The following is a 13,786-nucleotide window of genomic DNA, read 5'->3' as shown; positions in this document are numbered from 1 at the left end:
AATCAATATCTGTTTTCAAGTGGTTATACCCTGAAGAGGAAACGTAGCAGAAATTATTTTCTATCACTACATTACATTTCAGTCCAGTCTCTTTAAGCTACTTAGTGCATTCCCAATAGAAGCAGTGCATTTCAGAAATGATTAGAAGCACAGCATGGAAAAACACATGCTCCTTTTTAATAAAAAAAGAATTTCATGTTTGAATCTGATTACCACTGGATATTCTTTTAAGAATGTGCCTCTGAAAGGCAAAGTCATGTGGCAATGAAATCAAGGTTCCTTGATCATTTGTGTTCTTGCGAAAATTCTATTTTTGCCAATTACCAGGAACAGCAGCAAGGTCTTAGAATCAGCTCCCTGGTGTTTAACTGCCCTCCACTCCAGAGGAAGAGAACAGAACCTAGCCCAGGAGTCATTAATTCCCACTTAACAAGTGATTTGTGTGGCATGAATAATTTTACATCCTAAATTTGACTACTTATTTGAATTCCATCATCTAACCCTTATTAATTTCAAGTCACAGCAATTATTTGTCTAATACAGAACCCTGTTGGAGGACTTTAGGTCTGGTTGTCTAAGGAAATGAGACCCATGCACCCGTGTGAATGTGTGTGTGATCTTGCTGCCCCTCTCCCCAGTATCCTCTGCCAAATTTGGCAATACAATCAGTAGAGATTTTTGCAGCACCAGTTTCTTACAAATATCACAAGAACAGGCAGCCAAGATGTGGAAGGAGAAGAATTAGAGCTGGAAGAGCAACACAAAGTGGGAGAATCCAGCCATGAGCTGTGAACTGAAGGAGTGGCTTACACTGCTCAGTGGCCTTAGAACTGAGGTGCCTTTGCCCCTCAGTGTGCTGGAATCAGGCATCAAACATACACAGTGCTGAGACTTCTCTGCTTCTCTTCATAGTTCAGATTAAATGCTTGCAAGTATTTTCAATACTTGTGAGCCTTCTGCTCACCACAGGAAAAAGTGCAACTCCAGATGGGTAAATAATTATTTGGATTTAGCTTTTGTTTGTCTGCAAATTTCACAAACCTGCCCAGATATTTTTTTGAAGTCCAAGTTCTTCAAGTACATAAGGGGAAAATAAAATGCAAATTAAAAAAGTCTAAAATAACACTTGGTTTATTTTAGCTTCTGAGACACAAAATTTGCATCAGACTAGATCAAATATTAAATTCCTCTTTTCAAAAAAGGAATATTTCAATAAGGGTTTTCCTACTAAGAAACACCTTTTAATATACTTGATTTTCTGCTAGAGTTACGAATATTTCACTTTATGACCATCTCAGATTTTTGCTCTGTTTTTCTGATGATACCTTAAAGGATGATGAGAAAATTATGAGATACTAAACCACTAATAGGCAAAGAGACATTAGAGACTTGCAGTGTTCCAATCAATCTGGAGATGCACAGATTTTGAAAGTCCAGATTGCTGCAAACATGCAGACCCTCAGGCTTGTGTGCTCCTCTGCCCTGCACTTGCCTCATGTGCCAACCCACCCCTCATGTGTAGGTTGGAGACTACAGCAGTACAACAAGTACAGTAGCCTGGGTCTCATTGTGTTTCCCATATAGAAGTCCTTAAAAAGTTAATGCCTGGTAAATTCCTGGGACATACTGCCAGACAGAATTGAGATATTCCTTGGCAAGTAGATGCAAATTCATAATTTGTCATCTCCAAATGACATTATGATTCTTTTTCTAGAGACTTGTAAAGACAGCACACCAGGGCAGTGCTGGCCACACCACTACACACCACTACACCTCGAACAAGGCTGCTTTTTCTTCTTGTCTGAACACAGTTTGTGGGTTCTGAGATAGATAATGAAAGCTGGAGCTGCATTAAAGGGTCTCATGTATGACATGTAGTAATAATGCTCACCCATACAAAGAAATAGGAAGACACAGACACTGGAGTATCCATCTACTCAGTATTCATTAGCTGCTAACGCAGACAGCAAGAGAACAGATTTCCCTGTACAGTTGCTTGAGAAGTTTTTAAAAAGTGCTTACTTTCCAAAAGGAAATCAATAGAGCCAAGGCACTCTAATTAATCTAACGGGCAGGTGAGTGGCAAGAATGAGGTGGCTGACCTTCCCTTACAGTTCTTAATCAGGAGCAAACCCAGAAGCATCAGGCCAGTTACTCTGAGGCCACAAAAAACTGATGGCAGGAAAAAAGCTGGCAAGTTTTGGAGGTGACATAGTGCTTTTATGAGAACAGATTTGTCTCAGACATTCTTCAGCCAGTTAAAGAGCAAATAACCCATTTTGTTTTTCCCCTGTTCTAGTGCTGATGAAAGATTTGATGCTACTTTTCACACTAATGTTTTAGTCAATTCTTCAGGACATTGCCAATACCTGCCACCAGGTAGGCTGTTTTCATGTCATAAATTTTAATAGATTACTTGTGTGTGTGGTTTCAAATTTGCCATAAATTCTCTTACATTTTATTTGTTTAGCTAGCATCATCTGATAGATGTAAGCCTACATGCGTTATGGTTATATGGTTAACACTTTTGCATGAAAACTGTCATACAAGATACACGTTCTATTACAATTATGGAAATTCTTCTGTAATAATGCACAATTTCAGAAGTTTGTAAATCCTTACTATAAAAAGATGTTGTTTATTAAAGTCATGGTACATACCTCAATACATTTTTATTTCATTATTTTAGCATTTCTTTTATTAATATGTTAACTTTACAGTAAGATGCTTGGTAACATCTTGCTCTCTTAAGAAATTCCATTTGGTGGGGGGTTTTCAATTCAGTTCTGAAAGCTGCTGAAGGACAGGATCTGACTCAACAAGTGAAAAAGAAGCTCACTTTCCTGAGTAATACTTTCACGATTTCTTATGTTTCAGGATTTCTTACTTTAGTCAGTAAAAGAAATAGAAACAGATTACATATTCTGTTTCATTTCTTCCTGAAATACTGTATCTAGAAATCTGAGCTCTTCTCTGAATAGTTTTCCAAAATGTGCCAAAATGGAAGAGTATTGTTAAAAAATAGTAAATAACATCAGTACATTAATGGTACAGTTCTTGCCCTTCTCTATGACTGACTGTCATGGTTGGACACTGGCGCAATGCCAGCGTCCCCATGAAAATGCACCTTCCCTAAATAAATGCTGTGAGATGTTATCAGGAACAGAGCAGAGCAGGCCCAAGCTTAATAACAAAGGAAAAAAAAAACTTTATTAAACTACTACTAATACAGAAAACACATAAACTAAATCCAGGATGAAGACCTTTTAAAACACCCCTCCTCCTCCCAATTTCCAAAAACACCCAGCCATGAAACATCACCCGGGATTCCTGATCAAATTACCACCCTTCAGGTAATCCATACTCAAACTATCAAGGGAGAGAGAAGTCTCTCTTGCACCACAGACCCCCCAGGAAACACAGCTGCCACCCTGTGTTTCCCTGTCACACATGGCAACCGCCCGGAAAAAAATCTGCCAGTGTGACACTCTCCTTTCCATGTCACAGTGCTCTCACCACCGTGCATGGACAGACTGCTCATAGGGCTCCTTTAAGGATGCTTTGCCATGGACCCAAAGATACAACAGTTCAGTTTCTCATCCTGGGACTACAGTCCCCCCCATTTTCCCCTGGGGCCAAGGGTCCAAGAACAGAGATCATCTTCTTTCCCGAAGACAGAGGGTATCACCATTCCCTCCTCAGCTTTCTTTGGTTCTTGCCACTCCTGTGCTGCTCGAAGCTGAAACAGGTCTCCCTGGGTCACCACTGCATCCCCCTAAAATGCAGTCTCTATTGCAGGAGATTTTGGTTCAGTCCATGGCTAACAAGAAAAGTCCAGCCAAAAGCTACTTCATCATCTCCTCCCACTTAAATATTTCTTCTTCTAACATCTCAGGTCCCGGACTATCTCTCTTCTACTACAAATCAAGGAGGAGTAATACTTTTAAAAAGCCCTCATTTCCTGGAAAGGGTTAAACGTTCAGACTCCCTGGACGGCTGATATCTCGGTCCAGCATCCCATCTCCCACGCTGGGCATCATCCCCCCCCTTCTCCTTCTCCTCTGCCGGCAAATTTCCAGGTGCCGCCAGGCTCTCTGTCTCTTTCCCTCTTGGGGGGGGGATGGGACAAAGGCATCTCCACTTCTCTCCACCCTTCCGTCCACAGGAGCTGGCTCGGTTCCAGACCCTCAGCCCCCTCGGCCTACCTGGACAAGGCCGCGTGGCTTCCCCTCCCCCACCCAGCCTGAGGCTGGGCAGGGGAGATCTACACTCTCTGACGACCGGAACCAAAGAGACAGTTCCCCTGGGAGTTCTTGCTTTTAACCCCCTGTGTTCTCAGAGGCGTGTCCATACTTTCAGTGGTCACTCCAGGTGCCAATATCCAAACCTGACCACTGATTGGTTTGACCCAGCTTCCTGGAAAAAATTCACTTCCATGTCAAACCACGACACTGACTTTTGCTCTTTACATGTCAATACAGGACTGAGATTAAATATACTTTATAAATGAAAAACAGAAGGCACAATGTAGAACAAGTTCTGGTTACAAAATGTACATGAAATTCTGTGGAACAAGCATTTCTATTTAGTGCTCTTGTTTAAAATCTCACCCAGGCATATTTAAGAGCTCATGCTACATAGACGTGCGCTGGTTTCCGTTTGATGTTCAGAAATGTAACCTGAAGTTTGGATCCTGGACTTATGGAGGCTGGTCCTTGGACTTACAAATGCAAGAAGCAGATATATCTGGCTATATTTCAAATGGAGAATGGGATTTAGTAGGTAAGCTCTCCATTCCCTATTTACACTGTGAACTTGCAGCTTTGCCCCCACTGCTGAAATGGATGGAGTAACAATTGGGAAATGAAGACAGAAATTAAATTAATAAATGACCTAGCCAGTGGCATTTGAAACTCTTGAGAACAGATCTCAGATGCAAATCAACATAAAAAAAAAAAAAAAAAGAAAAATTTCCTGCTCGAGTTCTGTAAGTATCTTTTATCTGATTTTCCTTCATCATCTGAGAAAAAGTGGGAATTAAGCTTAGTAGTTTTACCTGTGCCAGAACTTGGTAAAACTAATTTTTTCCTTTAAAAAAAAATAAACACTATATAATATACAGTTTATTCACATTCATTTCTGGTTTTCTTCCTCTTTTCTCCTACACAGGAGTTCCTGGGAAGAGAACTGAGAGCTTTTATGAATGTTGTAAAGAACCCTACCCAGATGTAACCTTCACAGTCACTATGAGACGTAGGACTCTCTATTACGGACTCAATCTCCTTATTCCTTGTGTCCTGATATCAGCACTTGCCTTGTTGGTTTTCCTGCTTCCAGCAGACTCGGGTGAAAAAATCTCACTAGGTAAAGTGTTAATAGAATATTGTAAATATGACCAAGACAAAAGAGGTTGTCCTTTTAAAGTTTCTTTTTAAACAGTCTTAGGCAGGAGGAATAGTTTGTGTGTCCTGGCTCACGAGCTATTTTTAGTGTTTGATGGTGAACCAGCAGAGGCATAAACAATTCCTGAGTACCCTCCTTAAGAAGCAGGCTTTCATTTTTTGACATTTATTTGCTGAATCTCACATTCATTAGGTAAAGCTTAAGTTACAAATACACATTTGAACACTTTAACACTGAATTCTTAATACTTCCTTTCAATATTGAATTGTATTAAGAGCCTATGATGTCTTCTCAGAAAGATTGATTCTAATTGCTCCTATTTCATGTTTTATAGTGAATTTTAACTTAAGCAATGGTTTGTATAACAAATCCGATTTTGAGTACTCGATCTTTAAGATGGAGTTTAACTGTGTAAAGAAACCTTTTGTCCCATACAAAATTCCAATTAACTGACTTCTACTAAGTAAACATTGCTGTTTAAATGTAGAAAAAAATTGACATTTCTCCAGAATATGGTTTAATTGAGGGGTAATAGCCTCCTTAATTAAGTTGTCCTTCACCTTATTTTAAGATTAATTCTTTGTTCCTTAATCCTTTCCCACCTGACAATTACTCATTATTGTTTAAGTCTAGTTTTGAGAAAAGAGTTAAGTCTGTTTCCAGAAAGATGGGAACTCATCACTGAGCAATAGAAGTCAAACTCCAAAAATCAACGGTCAAGCCAGTTTGGGCATAATCCCCTGCAGAACCCAACACTAATATCAAAGGATACCCAAGTCCGTCCAAGGCAGCAAATCTGCTTTTGAGGAAACTTATGTATTAACACCACCTGAAGCTTCCATGACAATTAATCAAGTGTCACATGTTCAAATACTCAGATTCACACCATGTTTCTAAAGCTAATACAGTGCAAGAATTGCTTTTATTTGCTTCAGCTAATTAGCAAATGATGATAAAAGTTGAACCATTACAAGGATGTAAAAATAACCATGTCTGTGCAAGCATTGTTACCAGTTTGGCATTGTTACCAGTTTGGCAGCACTGCTACCCTGAACTTGAGGCAGTACAAGGAAGGACAGGAGTACCGCTAACGTGCTGGAGCAGGGTTACAGTGGGATCAAATCTTGCAGAGAGCATTCTTTCAGATTCATTTTGTTTCTCTCTCTGTTGTAATTACAAGCTACTGATACGATTTCATACTTCATGTTTATCTTTCAGGTATAACAGTTTTATTGTCTCTCACTGTCTTCATGCTGCTTGTGGCTGAAATTATGCCAGCAACCTCTGACTCTGTTCCCTTAATTGGTAAGCTTTTAGTCACTTGGATTTTTTTAGCAAACAAGGTGCAGTAACTTTGCATAAAGGTCAGCATTAAGGCAAATCACCAGCTGTAAAATGGATGACTGCAACTGAATAAGAAAAATATTGCCAATTGATAAGAGGCTCTGATGGGTGCTCTTTGCTCTGAATGAAATAGATGCTAAATGTAACTAAATCTTCCCACTGAAATTGTTCAAACAAAAAGAGAAACTTTTTGTTTCTCCAAACAAGTGCTAGTCAGTTTATATAATAATGCTGAAATAAAATTAGAAGGCAGCCTGTGTCAAGGTTTATTAGAAAAGGCAGATGCTCAGTTCCACAAAAAAAAACCTGGCTATCCCCTCAAAATAATGTCCAATATTTCTGCTGTTGAGAAATCTTTCAAAAGTATCTAGAGCAGCACTAAACTGGAAAAAGAACTAAATGCTATGAATGCATATATAAACACCTCTTATTAAAGCTATATCAGCCAAAGTATGTTCCTGTAATTTCTTTATTTTGCAGCTCAGTATTTTGCCAGCACCATGATTATTGTTGGTCTTTCTGTTGTTGTCACTGTTATTGTTCTACAATACCACCATCATGATCCAGATGGAGGAAAAATGCCTAAATGGGTAAGGTTTGGTTTTCTTTCACTGTCCATTGCATAAATGTCCAGCTTGGGGATGTGACAGAGTGGCTAGTGGCCCGTGATTACCTCCTACTGTTAAAAACATATAAATCCTTCCCAGACATTTTGTTTGGAAAAGCAGTTTCACCAGAAATGAGGTGTCTAGATATGTTCCATCTGGTTGGTTTCTTAGAAAACATTTGTATGCAAGAGAGAATGAATATACCTCCACTAACTTCTCATATCCTTCAAAACAGCTATGTGCAACTCAGAATTTTGTTAAAACCTAAACATATAAATGGTGATTTGAAGGTGATTTTCAAATAAGCTCCAGATGTTAGAAGTGAACCAGGTAGAAGAATAGAGTAAGATGCTGATGGAGATGAGAAATGCATGACATACACTACTCTTGAGGTGCAGCTGTGCAGCCGCTGCATACTTAGCTGCTGTCCAAACAGAAACATCCATAGCCTAAAAAGCATCTGTTAAAGATGGCTGTTAAAGTGGAATTTTCTCTGAAAATCCTGATCTTTATATCTCTTTTCAAGAGAATCTGTAAAGTCCAAAGAATTCAAGTATTTTTAATAAGCACATAAGACTTTTTAAATAATGTCCTTTTATGAGGGGTGGGTTTTACAGAGAACATTGTGCTGATATTAGATTACTACACACTGCTGTCATCAGCTAAATGTCCCCTCCTTTGACTTCACCCAGCTCATGGCAGCATCAGGCCTTTCTGAAGATGGAAAGACTTTTCCTCTTTTTTCTCTCTAGAACAATGAGATATTATCATCCTTACTAGCTGGAAAGAAGGTGCATACAGCAGTATCCTGAGGACAAGAGATAATGAGATATTCCCTGGCTTGTCCTGGGGTGGTGAATTTAAAATAAATTTCAGTGAAGAGAATTAAAGGTAGATCTCTTTAGACATGTGTTTGATGACCTAAAGGGGACAATGTTTAGTACTGAGCCAAACATCCTCAGATAACAGAGTACTTGAGGTTGAGGAGTGAGCTGTACTGTTGAGAAGCTGAAGTCCAACAAACATTATTTGGGCACTGGTAGATTTTGGATCAGGCGCTCAATTAACAGAATATTATTGGAAATATTGAATATATATTCAAGCTCCTTCTTGGTGGAGCTTGATAGCATAAAAAAGTAATAGGGCAAGATCTGTCTCTGGCTGGGATATTTGCATGCATCTACTCTGAGTAAGTACATCTACTCTCAGAATAAATGGACCAAATCTAATATTAATTACAGGAAAAAGTTTGCATATTACATGATACAATAATATTTCATTAGAACTTTGAAAAATAAATGCTGGAATGAGCTCTTAAAATCTGATTTAAATAAATTACAGAAGCTTTCATTTGAAGTGGAACAGTCTTTGGGTTTCCTGCATTTTTTGTAAGGCTGGATTAAGGCAATGAGGAAAACAGTAAAATGATACACACAGATTAAATCTGCAAAGTACTTTTTTTTAAATCAAAGTAATTTTTCCACATTTACTTCATGTTATTTCCAGATCTCTTTTCTAAAATCTGCAACCAACTGCTGTGAACACAATATGAGGACAGAGCCATAACATTTTAAATCTCGGTGTTCCAGTCCAAAATCTGTTTCAACAGCCCCACCCAAACAGTAATAGATATGTATTTAATATTGGAGCACAAATAAGAGAAAAAGAATTGTAACATTATTGACTACCATTCAAAGCAGTGTTATTAAGACTATTAAAAAGTAACTCTTATTCAGTAAGAGTTTGACTTGGTTTTGTCTAATCCATGATTTTTAGTAAAAGTGGAAAAGGCTGCTATGTCATTGTTCAAGTGTCAGGAAGAATCAACACTATGGACACTCCCATCAGAGGAGGGGGGAGTCCCAGAACTGGTAGTCAGCCTGAGGCAATGAATGGCACTGCTAGAACAAGAAAAGAACCCCACTGATTGGTAAATTAATCAGCTGGAAAACTCCAGCACCATTTTCTAGAATGTGGTGCAGGCTAAGCAGACCAGTCACTCCACCTGCCTGAATACCAGCAGCACCAGAGACAGTGGCTGTGTGAAAAGATGCTTATTCTCAAAAAAATTCTTTCAGACAAGAATCATCCTTCTGAATTGGTGTGCTTGGTTTCTGAGGATGAAAAGACCGGGGGAAGATAAAGTGCGTCCTGCCTGCCAACATAAACAGCGTCGCTGCAGCCTGTCCAGTGTGGAGATGAACACTGTGAGTGGCCAGCAATCCAGCAATGGGAATATGCTGTACATTGGGTTCAGGGGGCTGGAAGGGGTTCACTGCACACCCACCACTGATTCAGGCGTGATCTGTGGGAGGATGACCTGCTCACCAACAGATGAAGAAAACCTGCTGCACAGTGGCCACCCCTCTGAAGGTGACCCAGATTTGGCTAAGATTTTGGAAGAGGTCAGGTACATTGCAAACCGATTCAGAGACCAGGATGAAGAGGAAGCCATTTGCAATGAATGGAAATTTGCAGCCTCTGTAGTGGATCGGCTCTGTTTGATGGCCTTCTCAGTATTCACAATCATTTGTACAATTGGTATTTTAATGTCAGCACCAAACTTTGTAGAGGCTGTGTCTAAAGATTTTGCTTAACTCCTAACTAAAACCTGCTTCTCTGATTGGTATGTAGCAAATAAGAATGTGGGGTCTTTTGATGGCTTGTTTTTAATGAGTATAATGCTTCTCATTGTCTGCTTTCTTTTGCCCCCCCCACCCTCTGGTCCTGAGTTCCTTTTGGAAGAATAGCACCATTTCAGAAGGGAAGCCGAGAGTTTCTCTCTGGGCTGTCTCTATGTAGCTCCTCTGAGCACTCTTTTGTGGAAAATGCCAAGTGGCTGCAGGTCCCTTCAGAATGACATGGTATTGAACCACCACCTCTTACACATGTTCAAACTGGCTGTTCCAAAATAAGAGGTAGGCAATGCCAGAAATGGCACTTCTTCCAGACTTTGTAATAAAGGATAGCACACTCCATCTTATCTATTTGAATGAGTGATCACAAACAAGTTTAGGAGAGGATTAAATCCAAACGGCTGCTCAAACAGAGAAAAGGGAGAAATGTCTTATGTAGTTCTTCAGCCCCTCACTCACACCCTGTAACTCCCTCCATGCACTTTGCATACAACATATATGACTTTTGGGATTTTGAATTTGTCTGAGACACCAGAAACCTGAAAGTTGAGAGGACACGCCACATAACTTGTCCTTCATATCTTTCTGGATTTGACCTAGGAGTTTGGCTTGAATTCTAAAACAGGCTTCACAGTAATTATTGCAGTGTTTACTACTTCTTCCTTCTCCCCAGAAAGGCATTCTTTCAACTAATAACCATTTTAACTATAAAAAAGAAAAATTATTGATTTAAGATGCCTTCATTATCACTTGTTTAAAAAAAACCCAAACCCCACAGTTGTCTCTTTACTGTTAACTGGATTCCAGTGTGGAAAAAATAACTCAATGTCTTGTACAGGCTCAAGCATAAATGAAGACTCTGAAGCAAAAAAAGCCATTAAACCCTGAGATCAAGGTTTTCATTTAAAAATTAAATGTTTGATCTGTTGTATGCTTAGCCTTTTATAGAACTCCTTCTGTTGAGTCACCATAACATTGTCTTTATAAGATAACTGCACCTTTTCTGCTCACTCTATCATCAGATGGGTATTAATGAAAAATAAAGCTTCTTGTTTCTGTTATAAACTATTAACTGTATAAACATCTATTTATATATACACACTGCAGATATATCCAAGGAAAGGTAAAAACTTAAATACAAATTTTCCCAAGTCTAGACAGGCTTTTGCAAAGGCAAAACTAGTAGTTCAGCACTTTATGTTATTTTTGGTTCTGAAACTCTCTTGTCAATATATGCTTAGTTTTGATGTCACTTTGATGTCTTAATGAAAAGGGCTGAGCTGAGAATACCAGGACTGAAACTCTGTGTGTACAAAAGAGCTGAGAATTACTCCCTCACTGGCACACCAGTATTCCTAACCAGTGCTGTAAGTGGTAAAAGATGTGGGCAAGGATTAGTTCAGCATTGGTTGCTTCCTTTATCCTACAGAATCCAATTTTTTTGGCTGAGGTCTTCAGAGACACAAACATAGGCCTGTTGTTGTACCATGTTTTTACCATGAAATAAACTCAAGGCCTCAGTTTATCTCTTAAGATGGATTAAAATAAAGTTGCTGTAATGCTTATCCTCCCTAAGTAACAATTTCCTTCTCAGAGACTGCACCCTTGAAAGCAGAAGAATCAAATTGCATGGAAAGCAAGCCCAGAGTCACCCCAGATACCACTCTTCACCTGATTTAACACCTTTGTGCCTGAAATAGGGCAGGAGGAGTGAAAGGCAGGCAGGATATGTCTCAGTTTGTGAATTCTGTTTTCCTGAAGGTGCATTCCGAGTCTCACATTTTAAAGATACAAGCAAAACATTCAAAATCTTCCTGTAAGTTCATCCTGAAACCATGTGTCAGAATTACTTGTGAAGAAGTTATGCTTTCAGGAACAACTATTAAGAATAAGCCATGCAATAATTCCTGCAAATAGTTTCTAGTTTATAGATTGCATATGAATGGGAAACTATGAGTGCAAACTCTGAAATGTGAGTTTTGTTCATTTGTGAATAACTGCACATATCATGTGGCATGTGCTCCTCTTCTGGGTAATCTTTCTAGGCTAGGCTTCCTGATGAGAATGTTGATTGCATTGGTATTTTTTCCTGCTGCAAGCATCCCTAAATAGCTATGTAGAGTGTTCCATTTAGTCTTTGTAAAGTTTTGGGGTCCTCTTGAAGAACACTTTTCAAAGAAAAATGAAGACTTTTGAGGATTACCTTGTACAACTGGACACAACTATTGCACTCACAGTACATGATGCATGTGGTATAGGAAGCATGAGAGTCTCCCTCCTTCCACCCAAATCCGTTTACAGTATCTGTGGAAATCATCTTTCTAAATACAAGAGGATGGAGAAAGCAAGCTACAATTTGACAGTAAACTTCATTTTCAGTGACAGACACTCCTACCCTTAAAAACTGGAGAGTTTGGCCTTATGTGAAGTCCTACCAGAGTCTGTCACAGTGAGTTGGTAAAACTGTCAGAGAGCTGCGGGTGCTGCCGAAGGGGCTGTGAGACACCAGCATTCTGCCCACGCTGCCTTTATCACTGGCAGGGTCAATGCAAATGTACCAAGGGGACAAGGGAACCCTCATTTTCCTGCTGTTGACACAACCTGTAAACATTTGGTAACGAGTTTATTATACATTTTAAATGTAAGAGTGACTTCTCCTTTATGTTACTTGGCACTTCTAAGTTAAATTTTCCTGTAATTGAGCTGAGCAAAATCAGTATGGTTCTTGTCAACTTGTGTGTGTCTTAAATATATTTGTGTATGCGCTAAACAATATTTTGATCTAAATGCTGTGAAAAAAATATTTATTTACAATTTTGGGCATAGAGATGGAAATTAAATACTGTATACAGTATGTGTATATAATATCAAATCCTACATATTGATGGTAAAGATCTGTTATAATCTTAAAGAGTCCAGAGAGAGAATAAGAAGTGGTTCACCACAACTAAGCTATGACTTGCCTGACAAATTCAAAAGCTCACTCTAGAGCTCAGGTGTCATGTACAATACTATGTGTGAACAATGTATATTACTTTTTCTGTTTTTATATTGAAATGTATTGAATATTTAAAAGATTTTTTAATATTTAAAAAAATTATTTAGGTGTTAATGCCAAAAAGGTTCCAAACACAAAATTTAAAAAACTTAGTTTTAAATACAGATAAATTATTTAAAAAGTATTTAAAATATTAAATTATTTTATATAGGAATTGATAATACTATGTAAGACTTTTTTTAAAGATATCTTTAAATTCTCTTTACATTCTCTGTGGCTGCAGGATGTAGTCTTAGTTCACCTGTGACAATTCAATTCTTCACCTTCTTTAACAAGACAAGAAGGTAAACCAAAGCCCCAGATTTTCTTTCCTTTGTTTTACTATTTTTTACATTAAGAAACATTGCATAAAGGGCATTAGAAAAAGATGTTACATCTGTCAGGTACTGATTGTCATATAAGCAACTCAATGCCTTTTCAGTCCAGTACAAATAAAAGACTTAGATCAAGAGAGTTTTGATTCTTTTTCATTTTGCTAACATGGAAAAAACTCAAGTGGTAGAAAACATGAATAGCCATAAAAGGAAGAAAGATGTCTTTGGTTATATCAATCTGGGATGACAATGTTCTTTGATAATTAAATATAAATTCATATCCTCCAGTCAACCAGTCCCACAACAAACATACATTACTTCAGTCTTATATAAGCAATCAAAATTAACTGAGAAGGACTGAAATAACATGTAAATTTTGGACTGGCCTCAATGCCAGTATTAATTTATTTTTAAAAAGAGAAA

At 38.4% G+C, this 13,786-nt stretch overlaps 1 protein-coding gene across 1 annotated transcript in view; it reads left to right on the top strand.

The window, feature by feature from the left end:
* LOC128813355 (neuronal acetylcholine receptor subunit alpha-7) overlaps positions 1-13,500 on the top strand; it is a 39,313-nt gene extending 25,813 nt beyond the window's left edge. Inside the window, exons 5-10 of the mRNA XM_053988413.1 lie at positions 2,300-2,379; positions 4,615-4,782; positions 5,170-5,364; positions 6,622-6,708; positions 7,228-7,337; positions 9,434-13,500. Of these exons, the coding sequence (XP_053844388.1) occupies positions 2,300-2,379; positions 4,615-4,782; positions 5,170-5,364; positions 6,622-6,708; positions 7,228-7,337; positions 9,434-9,952 (1,159 nt within the window). The 3' untranslated portion in view covers positions 9,953-13,500. The remainder of the gene's footprint in view (positions 1-2,299; positions 2,380-4,614; positions 4,783-5,169; positions 5,365-6,621; positions 6,709-7,227; positions 7,338-9,433) is intronic.
* The last annotated feature ends 286 nt before the right edge of the window (positions 13,501-13,786 follow it).

This window comes from Vidua macroura, chromosome 12 (genome assembly GCF_024509145.1).
Source record: "Vidua macroura isolate BioBank_ID:100142 chromosome 12, ASM2450914v1, whole genome shotgun sequence".
NCBI lineage: Eukaryota > Metazoa > Chordata > Aves > Passeriformes > Viduidae > Vidua > Vidua macroura.
Note: the sequence above shows the minus strand (reverse complement) of the source record. Positions and strands in the feature narration are given on the sequence as shown.